The sequence below is a fragment of the Alexandromys fortis genome, unplaced genomic scaffold (assembly GCF_014885135.2).
Source record: "Alexandromys fortis isolate MF-2015 unplaced genomic scaffold, M_Fortis_MF-2015_v1.1 scaffold_184, whole genome shotgun sequence".
NCBI classification, from domain to species: Eukaryota; Metazoa; Chordata; class Mammalia; order Rodentia; family Cricetidae; genus Alexandromys; species Alexandromys fortis.
In genome coordinates, this window is record NW_026068125.1 from 3,140,046 (window position 1) to 3,159,172 (window position 19,127).

At 38.3% G+C, this 19,127-nt stretch overlaps 1 protein-coding gene across 3 annotated transcripts in view; it reads right to left on the reverse strand.

Annotated features, from left to right (window-relative positions):
* The window catches only part of Cp (ceruloplasmin), a 54,626-nt gene that overhangs the window by 30,373 nt on the left and 5,126 nt on the right, over positions 1-19,127 (reverse strand). For all 3 annotated transcript variants that reach the window (XM_050125724.1, XM_050125725.1, XM_050125723.1), the window contains exons 2-8: positions 14,727-14,974; positions 12,774-12,983; positions 11,670-11,843; positions 9,213-9,467; positions 7,469-7,640; positions 1,608-1,747; positions 578-730 (exon numbers count right to left, since the gene is read on the reverse strand). In XM_050125724.1, the coding sequence (XP_049981681.1) occupies positions 578-730; positions 1,608-1,747; positions 7,469-7,640; positions 9,213-9,467; positions 11,670-11,843; positions 12,774-12,983; positions 14,727-14,974 (1,352 nt within the window). The remainder of the gene's footprint in view (positions 1-577; positions 731-1,607; positions 1,748-7,468; positions 7,641-9,212; positions 9,468-11,669; positions 11,844-12,773; positions 12,984-14,726; positions 14,975-19,127) is intronic.

Sequence of the window (19,127 nt, forward strand, 5' to 3'; positions counted from 1 at the left end):
GGACTCTCTGATCATGGCGAACAATGAGGGCTGATGAGAAGCCAAGGACAATGGCATGGGGTTTTGATCCTACTTCATGTTCTGGCTTTGTGGGAGCCTAGCCAGTTTGGATGTTCACCTTCCTAGACATGGACAGAGGGGGGAGGACCTTGGACTTTCCACAGGGAAGGGAACCCTGACTGTTCTTTGGACTGGAGAGGGAGGGAGAGAGGAGTGGGGGGAGGGGGAGAAGGGTGGGAGGAAGGGGAGGGAAATGGGAGGCTGGGAGGAGACGGAAACTTTTTTCCTTTTCTCAATAAAAAATAAAAATAAAAAAAAAGAAATGAAGACAACAACAACAACAAAAAAGAAAGAACTTTAAAAAAGATCCTCCCAATAGTTTCTCAGAAATGTATAATTGATACAGCCCAACTAAATTTTTATTGGATTGTGAGTAGTTATCCAATTAAGGGAGCGAAATATTCTGTAAACTAATTGGAAAGGACAAGAAAAGGGTTTATTTGCTGTTTGTATAATTCTGGAAAGTAATGGGCAGTATTTGTCATTCATCATTCTCAGGACTGAATTTCTTACTCACCTCCCTTCAGAGAGTGGGAAGGTGGGGCATAGAATGTCCCCTCATTTTCTACAGTGAATCTCACTCCTGTTGGCTGAATGCTGAGAGGATAATTTCCTTTGTTATGAAATGTGACTTTAATGATGTCTCCTACTTCTGCCCAAATGACAGGACCTAGAGACAAAGAGAACATTTGTTATCTTTATTTGTTGTGTGACATGCAGAATATGCAAAACAGTTACTGGCTTTAGCTCTGTCTCCTGAAAAGTATTCCAGGAACAAGGTGCATTTGTGTAGCAAGTTGGAAAGTTTGGTGTTTAAAAAGTCCATTATTGTTACAATGTGGAAAATTTAGAGAACTGCAAGAACTGTTTTAATGCAAGTTGAGAGAAATGTCTTGAGTGTGAAGGATAATATTGTTTTAGAATGTAAAACTCTAAAATTATTATTGTTATCAATTATAGAGTAAAGATACAGCTATTTAGTATGCAAATGTTTTATGTAATATCCATAATGACATTTATTGGGGTCATCTTATTCCTATTATATCTAATACCTCCTCTAACCCTTAGTAAAGTTTTATGTAGTAAAAACCACTTCTATCTCCACTTTATAGAAAAAAAACAAACATAGAAAATTAAGTCACTTTCAAAACTCGCCCAGCTTGTAGATAAAGAGGAAGACTGTCTCTTGAGTCTAGACTGTTTTTTATTTATGGAAGATCTCAGAGCTCACTGGGAACAACCTTTAGGACAGATGCTGCCGGGGTCATCAGTAAGACCACATTTGGTTTCTGAGAGAGTACTCTTTTGGCTAAGTCATTTACTCAAATCATCACACAGTTCTCCTTACCTCTTCACGATGTGAAGATTTATGGCTGATAATTTGCTTTTGGCAAAGTAACGAGCTGCTGTGTGTCAAGTGGTACCTGATCATCTATGCGCCTGACGTCTCTCTAGAAATCATGCTGCAGGTCCTGACACTTTTTCTGCTGAGATTGGGAAAATCAGGAAGAAAATGTTTCAACCCTGAGTACTCTGCTTGGACTTACCCAGAATTCCAAGATGTTCCTCATCAGGGCCTCTCTGTTTCCAGTTTGTGAAGGAGCCATCTGTGTACTCACGATAAACCATTTTTTTATAAGAGCCACCAATTCTCGTAGCACTTTCTTCAAAAAATACCCTCGAATGACTGCCAAAAGAAAAAAAAAAAGGTTACTTATGGTGTGGAGGTAGAATAAGGTGGCTCTTTACATAGGATCTTTTTTTATTGATTTTTTATTGACCTCTACATTTTTCTCTGCTCCCCTCCCTAGCACCCCTCCCCTTCAACCCTCCCCCAAGGTCTCCAAGCTCCCAATTTACTCAGGAGATCTTGTCTTTTTCTACTTTCCATGTAGATTAGATCTATATATGTCTCTTTTAGGGTTCTCATTGTTGCCTAAATTCTCTGGTATTGTGATTTGTGGGCTGATTTTCTTTGTTTTGTGTTTAAAAACCACTTATGAGTGAGTACAAGTGATAATTGTCTTTTTGTGTCTGGGTTACCTCACTCAAAATAATGTTTTCTAGTTCCATCCATTTTCCTGAAAAATTCAAGATGTTATTTTTTTTTCCTTGTAGTGTAGTACTCCATTGTGTAAATGTACCACATTTTCCTTATCTATTCTTCGGTCAAGGGTCATTTAGGTTGTTTCCAGGTTCTGGCTATGACAAACAATGCTGCTATGAACATAGTTGAGCACATGTCCTTGTGGCAAGATTGAGCATCCTTTGGGTATATACCCAAAAGACGTATTACTGGGTCTTGAGGAAGGTTGTTTCCTAATTTTTTTAAAAATCGCCACACTGACATCCAAAGGGGTTGTACAAGCTTGCATTCCCACCAGCAAGGCAGAAGTGTTCCCTTTTCCTCACAATCTCTCCAGCATAAGTTGTCAACAGTGTTTTTGATCTTGGCCATTCTTAAAGGTGTAAAATGGAATCTCAGAGTTATTTTAATTTGCATTTCTCCGATGACTAAGGATGTTGAACATTTTCTTAAGTTTCTTTCAGTCATTTTAGATTCCTCTGTTGAGAGTTCTTTGTTTACATCTGTACTCCATTTTTTATTGGATTATTTGTTCTTTTGATGACTCTTGAGTTCTTTGTATATTTTGGAGATTAGACCTCTGTCTGATGTGGGGTTAGTGAAGGTCTTTCCCCATTCTGTAGGCTGTAGTTTTGACTTGTTGACTATGTTGACCTTTGCTTTACAGAAGGTTTTCAGTTTCAGGAGGTCCCATTTATTAATTGTTTCTCTCAGTGTCTTTTCTGCTGGGGTTATATTTAGGAAGTGGTCTCCTGTGCCAATGCATTCAAGTTTTACATAGGATTTTAAGGGACTAAAGAGTCTGTCTAGTGCTTAGCACTGCATTACACCCATGATTGACAATTCACATGAATTTTGCTGCAAAGGCACACAGACAGACGTAGGCCACTCTTGAGGTTTGGTATACAAGTAGAAAATCAAAACGATGCATTTTAAAGAGAAGTGAAATTTCAATACGGCTATGCCACTCCTGTTCTCAGTAAAATCTTTCCGTGCTGTTGAATAGCATCTGTCCTTTGTAGGGTCTGAGCATCAGTTTAGTGCTTGTCTACTTGCTAGGAGTTACATGCTAATGCAGTGTGGTGGTTCCTGGCTTTCCCCAATTTACAAACAAAGAAATTCCATTTCAGAAAGTAATATGATTTTCACAAAGCCACCCATTTGTCTCTTCTTTTGAACAAATGGGTGAGCACCAGGTTTTTGACAGGACCCCTGTCCTATATTAGTGAGACAGTGAAAGGCAAGCAGAACTCCACGTCCACATGGATCACAACTGGGTCTCTCAGAGCAGACCCAGCTCTGATTATACAAACTGATTCGCGAAGGAGAGTGCTGTGGAACATTTCTCCTGAGAAAAGCAGTTTAGGTCCCGCTACTAAAGCTGTTAGAAATGATGTTCTAAAGGTGATGTGTGGACAGTGGGGAGAAAGGGCCAGAAAATTCCAAACAAGCAACAGTCCAAGGGAGATACAAAGGAGCAAGACAAAATACGTCATGAGAGTGTCATGCTCCACAGCATGGCTCCTCATGTCTTCCTACTCTAAGCTACCTTTAATCTGAGAAATTTTTACAAGACCTTGGGCTTGTTTCTTTTACATATGTGGGTGCTTTTATATTAGGGGCATAGATATTCAGGATTGAGACTTCATCTTAATGAAGTTCCTGTTATGAGTATAAAGTGTCTTTCTCCATCTCTTCTGATTGATTTTAGTTTAATCTACCCCTATTTTTCTTAGATTTGGTCTTTTCATGGTGTCCCAGATTTCCTGGATGTTTTATGTTAAGAATTTGTTAGATGTAATGTTTTCTTTGATCAATGAGTCTATTTCCTTTATAGTATCTTCAGCCCCTGAGATTCTTTCATCTATCTCTTTTATTCTGTTGTTTTTACTTGTCTCTGTAGTTCCTGTTCGTTTACCCAGATTTTCCATTCCAGCCTTCCCTCAGTTTGTGTTTTCTTTATTACATCCATTTCAGTCTTCAGTCTTGAACTGCTTCCTTTACTTGTTTGATTGCTTTTTCTTGTTTTTTCTTGGGTATCTTTGAGGGATTTATTAATTACTTCTAACTTTTTGTTTGTCTTCTCTTCCATTTCTTTGAGAGAGCTTTTCACTTCCTGTTTAAAGGTCTCCATCACTCATAAGGTTATGTTTAAAGTAGTTTTCTTCTACTTCTTCTGGATTAGAATGTTCAAGTGTTCCTGTTGCATGTTCACTGGATTCTGGTGTTACCACGTTGCTTTTCATGTTGTTGGAGGAATTCTTGCATTGGTGCCTGCCCATCTCTTCCTTCAAATGAGGCCAGCAGAGTCTTGGTGTCTTAGTCCAATCTTCACTGTGGCTGACTGAGTACTTGATAGTTTTTCTTGGTCTGCCCTCTCTTAGGTCTCCTAAACACTGGAGCAGGCTGGGTTGCAGTATTCCAAGAACCTCACAGGTGAAAAGGCAGGCTTGGAGGCAGGGTGGATTGGGGGAAAGCCTAGCAGCAGGGACACTCCCAGCTGGCTGGCAAGAAAAGCTAGGGAGTTTTGGAGGGGCTCTGAGGTTTCTGGCCTACTTGTAAGGTCATGGAGAGTGGGGCATCCGGGTATCTGGGCTTGTGGGCACTGACTCACCTCTCAGATCCAAATGGCAAAAAGATACCAAGGATATGTTCAACTTCTTTAGCTATCAAGAAAATGCAAATCAAAATAACTTTGAAATACCATCTTACACCTGTCAGAATGGCTAAAATCAAAAACACCAATGATAGCCTTTGCTGGAGAGGTTGTGGAGAAAGGGGTACACTCATCCATTGCTGGTGGGAATGCAAACTTGTGCAACCACTTTGGAAATCAGTCTGGAAGTTTCTCAGGAAATTCAGAGTCAACCTAACTCAGGATCCAGCAATACCACTCTTGGGAATATACCCAAGAGATGCATTATTTGTAATAGCCAGAACCTTGATACAACCTAGATTCCCTTCAACAGAAGAATGGATGAAGAAAATGTGGCACATCTACACATTCGAGTACTACTCAGTGTTAAAAAAATGATATTGTGAATTTTGCATGCAAATGGATGCAAGTATAAACACTATCCTGAGTGAGAAAATCCAGACCCAAAACTATGAATATGTATGTACTCACTCATTAGTGGATTCTAACCATACACAAAGGACATTGAGCCTATGATGATATGAGTTCATGATACTAGAGAAGCTAAGTAATAAGATGAATCCAAAGAAAAACATGTATAGATCCACCTAGAAATTGGAAGCTGACAAGATTGCCTGGCAAAAGCTGGGAGCATGGAGTTGGGGGACAGGAAGGTAGTGAGAAGGGAAGAGGGAGAGGGAGAGGAGAGAAGGGAGGTTGGGAAGAGCTTGGGGGAGTGGAATGGTTGAGTTGGATGAATGACAGATATGAGAGCATAGAAGGAGATATCTTAATTGAGGGAGCCATTTTGGGGTTGGCAACAGGTTTGGCTCTGAAGGGGTTCCCAGGAGTCCACAGAGATAACCCCAGCTAGAACCCTGGGCAGTGGAGGAGAGGGTGTGTGAATTGGCCTTGTCCCATAGTCAAACTGATGACTATCTTGAATATCACAAAAGAACCTTCATCCGGTGACAGATGGAGACACAGACAGAGACCCACAGAAAGAGAACTGAACTGAGCTCCCAAGGTCCGGTTGAAGATCAGAAGAAGGGAGAATATGAGCAAGGAAGTCAGGACCATGAGGGGTTCACCCACTGAGATAGTGTGCCTGAGCTAATGGTAGCTTGCCAAGTCCAGTTGCACTGGGAATGAATGAGCATGGGATCAAACTGGTCCCTCTGAATGTGCTTGAAAGTTGAGGCAGGTTGAGAAGCCAATGACAGTGCCACTGGGATTTGTTTCCACTGCATGTACTGACTTTTGGGAATTCTACTCTCTTTGGATGCTTACCTTGCTCAGCATGGATGTAATGGGGAGGGCCTTGGACTTCCCACAGGGCAGGGTGCCTTTCCCTTCCTTAGAACTGGAGGGAGTGGGAGGAGGGGGTGGATTGGGAGACAAGTGGAATGAGGGGAGAAAGTGGGAGTTTTGATTGGTATTATTTTTAAAGTAATAAAAAATTAAAAAAGAAAATGAAAATATAAATCTGAAATTTGTAAGACTTTTTTAGGTCGGAGATACTGTTTTTGGAATTGTTGTGCGGATGTCAGTATTGCCTGGTACTTAAGTCTGTGTTTTATGAGAGTCACAGACCTGGCCACAGCCAGGCCCAACTATCCAACATGGAGTAACACAAAATAAACTTCTTAAACTTTCTAAAAGGGGATTTTTTTTTGAAAAGATGGGTCACAAACAGAGTTTCTGTGAAACAGTACTGTCACATATATAGTCATGGATTAATGGCATAATCTTGAATACATTTAAAAAATAATCACTTTTATTTATTTTGTGTATGCTTTGATGTAAAAGTGGTAAGGATCAGAGGACAACTTTCAAGAATCAGCTGGCTTTTTCCTCCCTTGTAGGTCCTCAGTTATCAGGCTTGGTAGTGACCCACTGAGTCATCTAAATGGTGCTTGTTAACTTTTGATATATTATCTTTTCTGTTTTGTGGAAAGTTGCAGATAGAAAAGGAAGACTAAAAAAGAAAGAATGTATCAGCTTATGAAATGCAGGCACATACAAAGAGTAACCTGTGTGTGTCAGATGATACAATTTATGGTGTGGGACAATGGTCTGTATTCTGTCAATTATATTTTAAATAAACACTGATTGGCCAGTATCCAGGCAGGAAGTATAGGCAGGACAACCAGACAGGTAGAGTTGCGCTAAGGAGAACAGGAGAATTCTGGGTAGAACAAAGTCCTAGTCTGTAGTCCAGACCCAGCCACAGAAGAAGCAAGATAAGACTGCCTCGCTGAATAAGGTACAAAGCCACGTGACTAACAGACAAGAATAATGGGCTAATATAAGTTATAATAGTTAATAAGAAGCCTGAGCTAATGGGTCAGTCAGTTTATAACTAATGTAGAACTCTGTATGATTTCTTTGGGACTTAATGACTTCCGGAAACGGGCAAGACAGAAACCCCAACAACACATCCAGAGGGTGAAAGACTACACAATAAAAGAAAAACCTCTGTTGAATATCTGATGAAGAACTAATATTCTGGCTATATAACACTCCTAAAAAAATAAATACTAACAGAAACAAATTATTCAAGTTAAAACTGAGCAAAGAACAAATATGGACATTTCTCTGAAGAAAATATATGTATGGCCAGTAAGCCCTACATAGACACTTCATATCATTACTCATAAAGGAAATGATCTTTAGAGGGGCACTACCTTTCTGGGGCTGTTAAGTTGTCCCCCGTGAAGGTGTCTGTCCCAGAAGGCGCATAGTTCCAGATGATCTCTTCAGCAGCAATGTAATAGTGTCTCACATGTTTCTCCCCAGTGTCAGCCTCTGGTGAGGGCTTGTTACAGTTGTGAACTTGGAAAAAGGCCTGCAAACCAGCTGAAACACCACAGAGAAGGCTTTTGTGAGTTGTGGCAATTGCTGATGAGATGACAGGTAGAAATCGAATTCATTAAGAGAGATGATACAATGAAACATGACAAACACCTATGAACAGACTACTGATGAAAAATTTGTTTTTAAACAGACACAAATCTTTTAATGTGTTTATGATTTAAAAAGGGACATTAAACATGTGAGTTTTCAGAGTAAGAAACCGGTAGTTGTCGTGGGATTCCTCTTGAGAGTCCAGTGATTCAATGTCACATGACCACTAGAACTTTAATAAAACCAGCCTTTTATTTTGAGGGGCTGGATGTTTTAAAATAATAGTCTTTTGGGGGAATTGCCTTTCAAGAGGTAAGTTTTTCAAAGTTTAATATCCTTGGGAGAAAATTTCCCAAACAGGGTTTAAGAACTAAGAATGTTCTTATACTTTGTGCTCCAGACACAGAAATGTATTCACAAACTAGGACAAAGAACAGATACATCACAAAGAAAACAGTTAGTTTTACCTGACACAAGTAAAAAAAAGCAAGCTACTTTACAGTATAATATGTAAATATGCTTTCACAGAACTCTATTTTTGCATTGAGAAACAAGTGATACTATATTTTCATGGCAGGAGCCATTGCTATATTCAAAAATTAATTTTTTTTCAGATCTCATTACTTTATAAATATCTCAGGCTTAATCTCAAGAACACTGATGACAACTTATGCTGGAGATATTGTGGGGTAAAGGGAATATTCCTACAATGCTGGTGAGAGTGCAAACTGGCACAGCCCCTTTGAATTCCGTATGGTGATTTCTTAGAAGATTATGAAACCACCTTCCTCAAGACCCAGTCACCACTTTTGGGTCTATACCCAAAGGATGCTCAAATGTACCATAAAGGACATGTGTTCAACTATGTTCATAGCAGGACTGTTTGTCATAGCCACAACCTGGAAACAACTAAATGCTTCTTGACTGAAGAATGGATAAGGAAAATGTGGTACATTTACACAATGGAGTACTTACTACACAGCAGAAAAAAAATAATGACATCTTGAAATTTGCAGGAAAATGGATGGAGCTAGAAAACATCATTCTGAGTGAGGTAACACAGCTCCAGAAAAACAATTATCATATGTGCTCACTCATAAGTGGTTTTTAAACGTAAAGCAAAGAAAACCAGCCCACAAATCACAATTCCAGAGAATTTAGGCATCAATGAGGACCTAAGAGAGACATACATGGATCTAATCTACATGGGAAGTAGAAAAACAAAATCTCCTAAGTAAATTGGGAGCATGGGGACCATGGGAGAGGGTTGAATGGGAGAGGAGTGACAGGGAGGGAAAGCAGAGAAAAAATGTATAGTTCAATAAAATCAATAAAAATCCCAGGGTTACCTGGTTTTATTACATTGTGATGTAAGCATTACGAAAATAAAACTAATATAATTCCGTGTTCAGATTACTTAATCAGCTGTTTGATTCTGCTTTTCCTTAACCATCCTCTACTAGTAGAGTAACTAATACACACTGCTTTTACAAGTGACAGCTAAGTAGAGGTGAAGATATTTACCTTTCAAGTGGTTTAGGTTCTGGCAACTGATCATCCAGACTCCAGGATTCTGGGCCACCATATAAGCTTCAAATAGGGTGGCAGGGAATAGGTTGATTGTATCAGTACGGTAGTTCTTGCTGGTCAGTGCTTGACCATGAAAGAAAGCTGCATGCACGTCAATTTCATTACCCATACCAAAAAGATACCATTTCACTCTGTCTGCTGCACACATGGAGAGTCCTGGAAGGCTTCCAAATGTATATCCATTTATAGCTGCAAGTCAATATTAGAGTTTTTGCCTTATAGACATTGGCGCTTGGGATAGTGATACAGAAAGAGATTCAATTTGGTATAGAAAACATCTGCCACACTTGCAATTATCCCGCCCCATATCCATGCCAGACATTGCTAATCAATCACATACTCTTTCATTATGGGAACTTATTTTACGCTAAGGCTCATTGCCAATACAATACTTGATCTCTGATGTTTATAAAGTATTTACATTGTTTTCACATGTGTAAATATAAATGTGTCCATATTCATACATAGAGAATACTCAGTTAAAGATAAAATATTGAAAGTTATTTAATAATCAGTTACTAACTGTGCATGTAGGTACAAGGCAGATGATTTAAATTTCTTCTTTTTGCTTAGGACATTTTGGACTTAATGAATTTCTTTGCAATAAGAACACCAAGTAAAAATATTTCTAATATTGAAGGACACAATTCAAAGAAATTGAAGAATAAATTCATGAAAGGGCAGGAAGACTTGAAAATTCAAAAGCAGTATGGCCTGAGACCTTTGAAAGAAACTGAGAGTCATTCAAATTTGGAAATCCTAGGAAATTCATGGGTAGAAACATTAATGTTAAGGACCAATAATATACTAAATGTGACAGTGGTGTCAAACCATGTTCATCTAGACTAAAAATTTGAGGAAAAAATTTTTACTATCTGCTTTTGTTAGAAGGATAATAGAGAAGATGAAATGAGTAGGAAGGAGACCCTCATGTCAGATGAAAACAAAACAAATATAGAAAGTTGGAAATAACTTCATTTTCTAATTTGGAAGTGAAGATTATTTTTAAAAAGCTAAATTAAATTGGTGTAACTAATGTTAAGATTCTCAATTTACTAGATAATTCTGAGGGATAAATAACCTAATGTTATTCTTTATGTCCCTGAGAATTAAGAAAAAGCGTGGGCTGTCAGAAGGCATTTTTAGGAGACACAAAGTGAACTCAAATATGTAAATGATGTAGAACAGGGATCCTGATGAGGGCAACATAGTTTGTTAAGGGGGTGCTTTTTAGAATTAGTGGTTTAAGTTATCTTATTAAACATAGGTGGATTATTTCTAATTTAAGTTTAATTTTAAATATTTACTTCAATAGTCCTATTTCAAATAGTTTCTAGAATAAACTTGGAGGATAAAGATATATAATACAAATGCATTAAATTTCAACTGATGATTTTTCTTGTTAATTAAGAAACACATTTGGTGCATTCAACTTTTACCTGGCTAGTATTTAGACAGTGTGCTAAGTAGTTGTGTTACCTTGGTACAAGTTAGAGTCTGTTGTGGCATGTCCTTCTTATGTGTGTTTCTTTTATTGGTTGTTGAATAAAACTGTTTCAGCCAATTATTAAAGCCAGCCAAGAAATATGAACAGAAAGAGAGAGAGAGAGAGAGAGAGAGAGAGAGAGAGAGAGAGAGAGAGAGAGAGAGAGAGAATAGAGTTGAAGAGACACCATGTAGCTACCGATGCCAGAATATTACCAGTAAGTCAGAGCCTTGTATCAATACATAGATTAATAGCAATGGGTTAATTTAAGATGTAAGACCTAGATAATAATATGTCTGAGCCATTGGCCAAACAGTGTTGTAATTAGCACAGTTTCTATGAGATTAGTTGAGTAGTTGAGTCTGGGCAACCAGGAAATGAAATCACAGCCCCCTTTACAAGAGTCATCTAAGATGAAGGAGCCTCAATTGAGAAATTGCCTCCATAAGATAGGACCATAGGCAAGGTCATTTTCTTAGTTTATAATTGTTGTGGGAAGGCCCAGCCCATTGTGGGCGGTGCTTTGATCTGGTAGTCCTGGATTCTAAAAAAATAAAATAAAATAACAAAAAGCAGACTCTGCAAGCTATGAGTCTTCAAGCTATGACTCTGCAAGACATTAAGCAGAACTGCCTCTGCATGACCCCCTCCCCTTTAGGTTCCTGCCCTGACTTCCTTCAATGATGGACAGTGATGTGAAAGTGTTAAACCAAATAAACCCCGTCTTTTCTTACTTGTCTTTGGTCATACTGTTTCATCACAGCAATATAATAACTCTAACTGGGACAGACAGATATCAAATTGCATGTCCAACACGCTTTTGTTATTAGGGCCTCAGGTTAGGATTATTCATGTGAGAGAATAATCTTGGCAGAATTAATCTGCTATATGTTTTGTAACCTTACAGTACATCCTGTTGCTTTCCTGGAAGTCTTCATTGTCTTTGTCAACTTTCTCTGGTTCAGAGCAGAAGGTTTTGATGTTATCTTCTAGATACCAGCTGAGATTTTCATCCACCACAGAGAACATTACTACAAATTCTTGGTCAATATCTTTTTCTTTTTCCTTATCTAGAGAATCTGAAGTAGAAATCTGTAGTTTAGTAGATTTGAAATTTTAGCATGTGATTCAACACTTTTTTTAAATTAGGTGATTAGAGCTTCTTCCGGGCGGTGGTGGTGCACTCCTTTAATCCCAGCACTCGGGAGGCAGAGGCAGGCGGATCTCTGTGAGTTCGAGACCAGCCTGGTCTACAAGAGCTAGTTCCAGGACAGGCTCCAAAGCCACAGAGAAACTCTGTCTCAAAACAAAACAAAAAAAAACCACACACACAGGAAAAAAAATTAGTGTTCACTTTCTTAACAAACTACAGATCTAGCCCAGCTACTCCACTTTAAGAAAGTACTCAGGGGTCCACCCGCCCCCGTGCACTTCATTTATATTTTTGTATATATCTCCTGACCAAAGCATTAAATGTTTTTTTGGAAACTGAGAAGGTTATAATTCAGATGTGTTCATATCTTCTAGAACACACATATAGCCCCAAGCCACCACAAGAAGAATTTGAAGGTAACTATTTGTCCAAAACACATTACATTTCAATCTCTTGAGTTATGCTTTCTTCACAAGGTGAGGATAAGTGTAATATTATCATATTTACCAATATAATACAGGTAACTATAGCCATTGCTAGGGAGTAGCACTGAGGTAGTCAGACATATTAAAGTCATATATCTCCATATAACACTGTCATTGGAAGTCATGCCCAGCAAACCTATCCCACAGAAAACTGTTATCAAGCATCTTAGCTTCGTTGGCATTTTCCTCTAAGGGTTTGTTCCATTTTTTTTTTCATGTCATTAAGGCCTTTCCTGTACTTTACTTCCTTCTTTTTAACTCTTACCATTTATGTATTCAACTGCAATACAGAATAACTTATAAAACTAATTGAAAAATCAAACTTCCTTGTACTATCTCCCACACTGTTTGTGAGCAGTGAGAAAATATACCTTTTTTACAGAGTATTAAAGGTCCTATGAGTCCTGATGCAATATCTTTCGGAGCATCAACATGGGAGTGGTAAATCCTCGTCACACAATTGTTGTCTCCATCAACAGGACTTTGTTCGCTGGCGTGCAGCACATACAAATATTGTTCTCCAGGAAACACTTTGTCATCTGCTTTTTGAAAATTGGTGGTGTTGTCAGGGTAGATGGCACCTGGAAGCAGTGTAATGGAGTTAGAAAGTGGGTTCATATGAAAACAATTGAAGGAATAGTGAGTCCTAGAGGGTGCCCTCTGGACTTTCAGTACACACAGATAAAGAAACCAGAAATTCCATAAACCTCTCAGAAATAATTATTACTAATTTGATAATTGATTGAGTCCTACATGTTAGATATTTCAGGATGATTCTAACATCTATGTCTGTCTCTCTCTCTCTCTCTCTCTCTCTCTCTCTCTCTCTCTCTCTCTCTCTATCTTATTTTTTGAGACAGGGTTTCTCAGTATAACAGCTCTGACTGTCCTGGAATTTACTTTCTAGACCAGGCTGGCCTGTTACTCACAAAGATATGCCTGTCTCTGATCCCCAAGTTCTGGGATTAAAGGCGTGTGACACCACCACCCGGCTGATTGCAACTTTTATAATTTAATGAAAAGTTTTTACCAGGGGATCATGTGATGTGGGATTCCCCTTTTCTATGCTGTGAATATGTTTTATTGCCATTGGTTAACAAATGAGCTGCTTTGGCCTATGTCAGTGCAGAATATAACAAGGTGGGAAATCCAAGCAGAGATAGAGGAGGAAAGAAGTCAGGCAGATGCGATGTAGTCACCCAAGAAGCAAGAGGTAACAGACCATGCGTGGTAAAATATAAAACAATAGAAATGGGTTAATTTAAGATATAAAGGCTAGCTAGGAATATGCTTGAGCCATTGTCCAAACAGTGTTGTAATTAACATAGCTTTGTGTGAATATTAGAGTCTGGGTGTACAGGTAACAAAGCACAGTTTCTACTTACAATTGGCGATGATGTGGAATTCTGCTCTGTAAGCTATGAATATTTATTACCATTTGTTATTAAAGAAGCTGCTTTGGCCTATGGCAGGGCAGAATATAGCTAGGAAGGAAAACTAAACTGAATGCAGGAAGAAAGAAGACAGAGTTAGGCAGATGCCATTTAGCTGCAGAAGGAAAAAGACACCAGAACCCAGAAACTTACCAGGATGCCACAACCTTGGTGCAATACACAGGTTAATAGAAATTGGTTAATTTAAGACGTAAGAGCTAGTTAGAAATACACTTGAGTCATCAGCCAAACAGTGTTGTAATTAATATAGTTTCTGTGTGATTATGTGGGTCTGGGTGGCTGGGAAACCAAACCAGTGTTTCCATTTACAGTCATGGTATAAAGAATAAGCAAAATAACCACCTTCTCATATAACTGAAACTTCTTATATAAAATATGATTTGTGAGTATATGTGTAGTATTTATAGAAAACAAAAATTTTACACTTAATTTTAGAAATTTTCCAACATGTGCAAGTTGAAATGAACTTTATTTTCCTCTAAACGTTAGTCGATTTTCAATGTACCTATAAACCCACCTTTAATAATGGCAGACTGAAAGACATTCTTGTTTTTTCATAATTCTACTCAACTTTATCGTCAATCATATAAAATTATTTTAAAGCAAATTCTAGACATATTTAATTTCTAAATATCTGAGCATGTGGCTCTCACTATCAGAACCTGTTCATTTAGGCAGTACTCATTCCCACGACAGGAAGTCATATAACTAGAAAAAACAAAGCACTTATGGTGATGAGTTAAAATCCCATTATAGAATAGATTGGTGTTAAAGGGTTTGTTACAAGTTCTATCTAAAGGTATCAGTTTTAGAAGTTAAAAGGTTTTCTACTGAAGGGGAAACTCCAACCACAGCACACACTGAACTTACCCTCATGTTCTTTGTAGTAAGTTACGCCATGTGAATGAAAAGTATAGGGCCTAGAGGCAAAATTCTTTAAGTGAACATAAACTTTATCTCCAACTTCAGCCTTGATGATAGGGCCTAAAAACCCTAGCCAGACTGGTTTGTCTACAGTTTTCCTAAAGGTCTCATCTGTGTACTGAACATAAAGGGCCTTCTTGTATGTTTTTCCAATACGATCTGGGCCACTTTGAAGATATAGATTGGACTGTTCCCTGCAAAAGAAAAGACACTTTTGTCAGAAACTTTCATTTCTGAAAATAATATTAGAATTTAGGAGAATCAATGATCACATCAACATTCAGTTTTTGCCTGTTGTATAAACGCCTCCAAAGATGAGGAGGAAAGCTGTTGATTAACTCTGTTATTTTAATATATGAGATGTTTCATATTAGACACATGGTAGAGAACCACCTGTGAGGACCTTACAACACCATGGTGCCAAAAATGAAATGAAATAAAATTGAGTGGATCTAAATTAATTTTATCATTTAAATTAATTATTGATTTGTGTGTATGTATGCATGCATTTGGGTGTGCATGAGTGCACACTCGCCTGTGGTGTGGATGTGGAGGCCAGAGCTCTATTTCAGAACCTTTCTCTACCACTTTCTACTTTAGTTTTGAGACAAGGTCCCTATGAAGTAGAGCTCCCCATTTCAGATGGCTAGTGAGCTTCCCAACATCCATGTCCAGAAGCTGACTGTCTCTGGTGATGCAATTCATTTTACCCAGCTGTGCCTCCTTTATCTGGGTGCTGGGGATCAGAAATCTTGTACAGCAAGTACCTTACCCATTGAACTTGCCCCACAGTCCAATCTGTGGTTTCAATTTCTTTCAAAAGTCCTAGAATTGATATGTAATCCATATGGATTTAAAAATTACCTTTTCATTTAAACTACCATATGTATTTTTGAATTCTTCATTACCATAGATTCTTCATATTGAATGGTTATGTTCTGATTAATGCTAGTTAATAATTTGAAAATTCTTCTAAATATATCAACATAATAAATAGAACTAGGAACGAAGTAAAAAAGAAAATTGTATATGTAGCGGGTATATTTAATATTTACACCTAAATTGGTTCTTACATACTAAACAAAGTTGGTTTTTAGTGGCATTTGTTTGGGAACAGTGCCATACAACCATTTAGAAGGACTCAACTAGATCCTGGCTCTGGTGAGTTTCTACACAAACAAGTGCTCTCTGTTATAGTCCATCAGCTTTTATTTGCCATGCTCCACTTAACCATCACAGAACAGGAAAACCTGTCTGAAAAGTAAACTTCATCACATTCTCTGGGCTGAGAGCACATCGGCAAAGTTTAGATTTATTTCTTTCCATGTTTCAAGACAAAGATGGATCTGGTTAGGGGCTTTGTAATTGCTACAGAAGTTGAAAATGTGATTTTCAAAAGTCTAGGACTCTAACCTCGTGTTTTCTAATGTTAACCTGAATTAATCTAGTAATGCATTAGGTGATGCATAAATAAATTCCTGACTTCAGTTTGATGATTCTGACTGTGGTCAGAGAGGAGTTGTGCACAGGCCCAGCCCCTTCATTTTTTTTAACCAGCAGGCTAGTGTATTCTAGTGCAGGCAGCCACTCTGGGCTTGTGGGAACCTGTAAAGTTGAAGATTATGAGAGCAGCAAGTGCAGAGGCATTATGAGACAGAAATATAAAAAGTTCTGGTTTCAGCTGATACTATCGTGGTACCAGATCTCTGCATGTGGTAGCTTTACAGATGAATGCATCACCACTTGGCAGTGATCCTGGGACTGGATTTTCGCAGACTGAGCAGGAAATAGGTCGTAAAAGAGTCACATTTCTCTGGATTGTCTAAGGGCTTCTAGGCTGACAATCTTAGAGAACCATATACCGACAACTGATTGTATAAACACCAGGACTCTCAAAGGAAGCAGAATTGTACACTGAAAAATTATGGAGATTGTATTTCTTGTTCTTTCAAACCCATCTTGGTGTGATAGTTACACTGCAAGTAAGAAAAATAAAGTAATTTAAAAAAAATTGTGGATCAGTAAAATCCTACTACAAATACTACTGTGGTGTGTCCTGCTTGTGTTACCTTATTATGTGCTTTCCATTGTGTTAAAGCAAAGCAGAAGAAGAAAATGGAGATGACTTGGAGATTTCAAGAAATTCATGAATAAAGATCAGAATACTGGGGTGAACTCTGCCCCAAACCCACATAATTAGTGTGAACATGAGGAATCTTAATAAATACATGCTTATAAAATAGCTAGGCTGTGCAGCACTGAAGACCTGTGAGGTCAAACGTCAGTTGTGTTAAGAAGGACCCACAGGGAGCAAGGTCAGTCTGCAGCTAATGGCACCTTTCCCATCCGGCCAAAAGAACCCTGAACTAGTCTCAAGCACATTTGTCTAAACCCCAGAATAAATTGTCTTCAGGGTTTGACAGTATTTCTAGGAGACCTGTCTGATAATATTTAGCAGAGATACCGATCCACCATGCCTTGCTTATGTGTATCTTTTGGTGGTCCCAGATTTACAGCAGCCCTCTAGTCCTTAAGACTTTATTGAAACACCATATGCATGTTTTCCCTAACATGATTCTACAGCACCCAGGAATCTATCCCGTTCCCATACACTGTAACAGGTGTCTACTTGTCAAAATTCATCCACTGCACTGTCTTTTGTCTTTATTTATTTTTTTTTATTGAGCTCTACATTTTTCTCTGCTCCTCTTCCTGCTTCTCCTCTCCCTTCTAACCCTCCCCCGAGGTTCCCATGCTCCCAATTTACTCAGGAGATCTTGTCTTTTTCTACTTCCCATGGGATTAGATCTATGCATGTCTCCCTTACAGTCCTCATTTTTAAAAATAGGATGTGCTCTGCCTTGGCTTTGTGACCCATTTTTTTCTAGATAAAGTTATTGAAGGGATGGAGTATTCATGAAAATGACCTTTAAAATAAAAATTGATCTGAAGCTAAAATATACTCAAAGATTTTACATATATATCAAACTGGTTCTTCTATTTGGTTCTTCCATTGTGAGAAATTTCCCTTACTTAATTGAGAAATATCTAACTTCGGGGAGGTCTGTTTGCATACAATACTATCCTTTAAAGAAACATCAGGGGACTATTCATGGCTTGGGAACGAAGGGTCAAACACCTACTAGAAGCTTGTGGAAACTTTGCCAGTCAAATGTTCAGCCACAATAATTAATTATACTTGGTCTTTGAACCAAAGAAATTCTTCACATTTATTTTCAGTCCTTCCTGTTGGCAACTATAATCCTTTCTACTCATTATAGAAAATGGGTTTCTCTCCCAGAAATCATACTTCCCATTTTATCTTCCCTTTTCATTTTTTTAAAAAGGTGACCCTGTTATTTCTGGTAAAGTCAGAATCAGAACTGAGAAAATTTTCTTTTTTAAATACTTCATTTATCTTTATTTTATGTGCCTTGGGATGAAAGTACCATATCCCCTGGAATTGGAGTTAGAAACAGTTGTAAGCTGCCATGTCGGTAGTGGGAATTGAACCGGGTCCTCTGGAAGAGCAGCCCGTACTCTTAACTGCTGAGCCATATTCCCAGAATTTTTAATGGCAGATAATTTATCATTAATGCTACTATAATTAGTTAATAATACTGTTCCACTGGTAAGTTCAGAATTTACTGAAGTAATTTTTGGTCTATTTTTAGCTTGGTTACTAAAGTCTCAAAATTAAAGAAGAATTTTGATTTCACTTGTTGAAATGCTTCATTAGATTTTCATTACTGCATAACAAATTATCTCATAACAACATGAAGTAATATCTGCTTGTAACTCTCAGTCGGATGAGTAATAAGTCTGACAGTTCATGTGTCTGTTGCCTGCCTGGGACATCACAACACTGAAATCAAGGGGATACCAGACTGAGCACTCCCCTGAAGACTTGTGGAAAAATCTGCTTACTCAATAAGCCAGGTTATAGGCACAATTCAGTGTTTGTAGTCTGGGAGAGGCCCACAGTCATTAGCCACAAGCAAACAGTACTTTAAATTCCACAGATTGTAGAGATTAGGACAGGAAATTTTTGGCAGGATATCTCAGAAATATTGCCTTTAACAAACAGAAATCACAGAAAAATGGTCTACTCACAGACATCCCACTCCCCCCAGGGGCATACAGCACAAACTTCAGTGAAATTATACAGGCGATGTCCCCAGTTAGTCCCTTGGGAAGCTGAGGATAGGGAACCTGAACTGACCCTATCCTATAGCATTACTGACGAATATCTTCCATATCACCATAGAACCTTCATCTGGTGATGGATGGAGATAGAAACAGAGACCCACACTGGAGCACTGGACTGAGCTCCCAAGGTCCCAATGA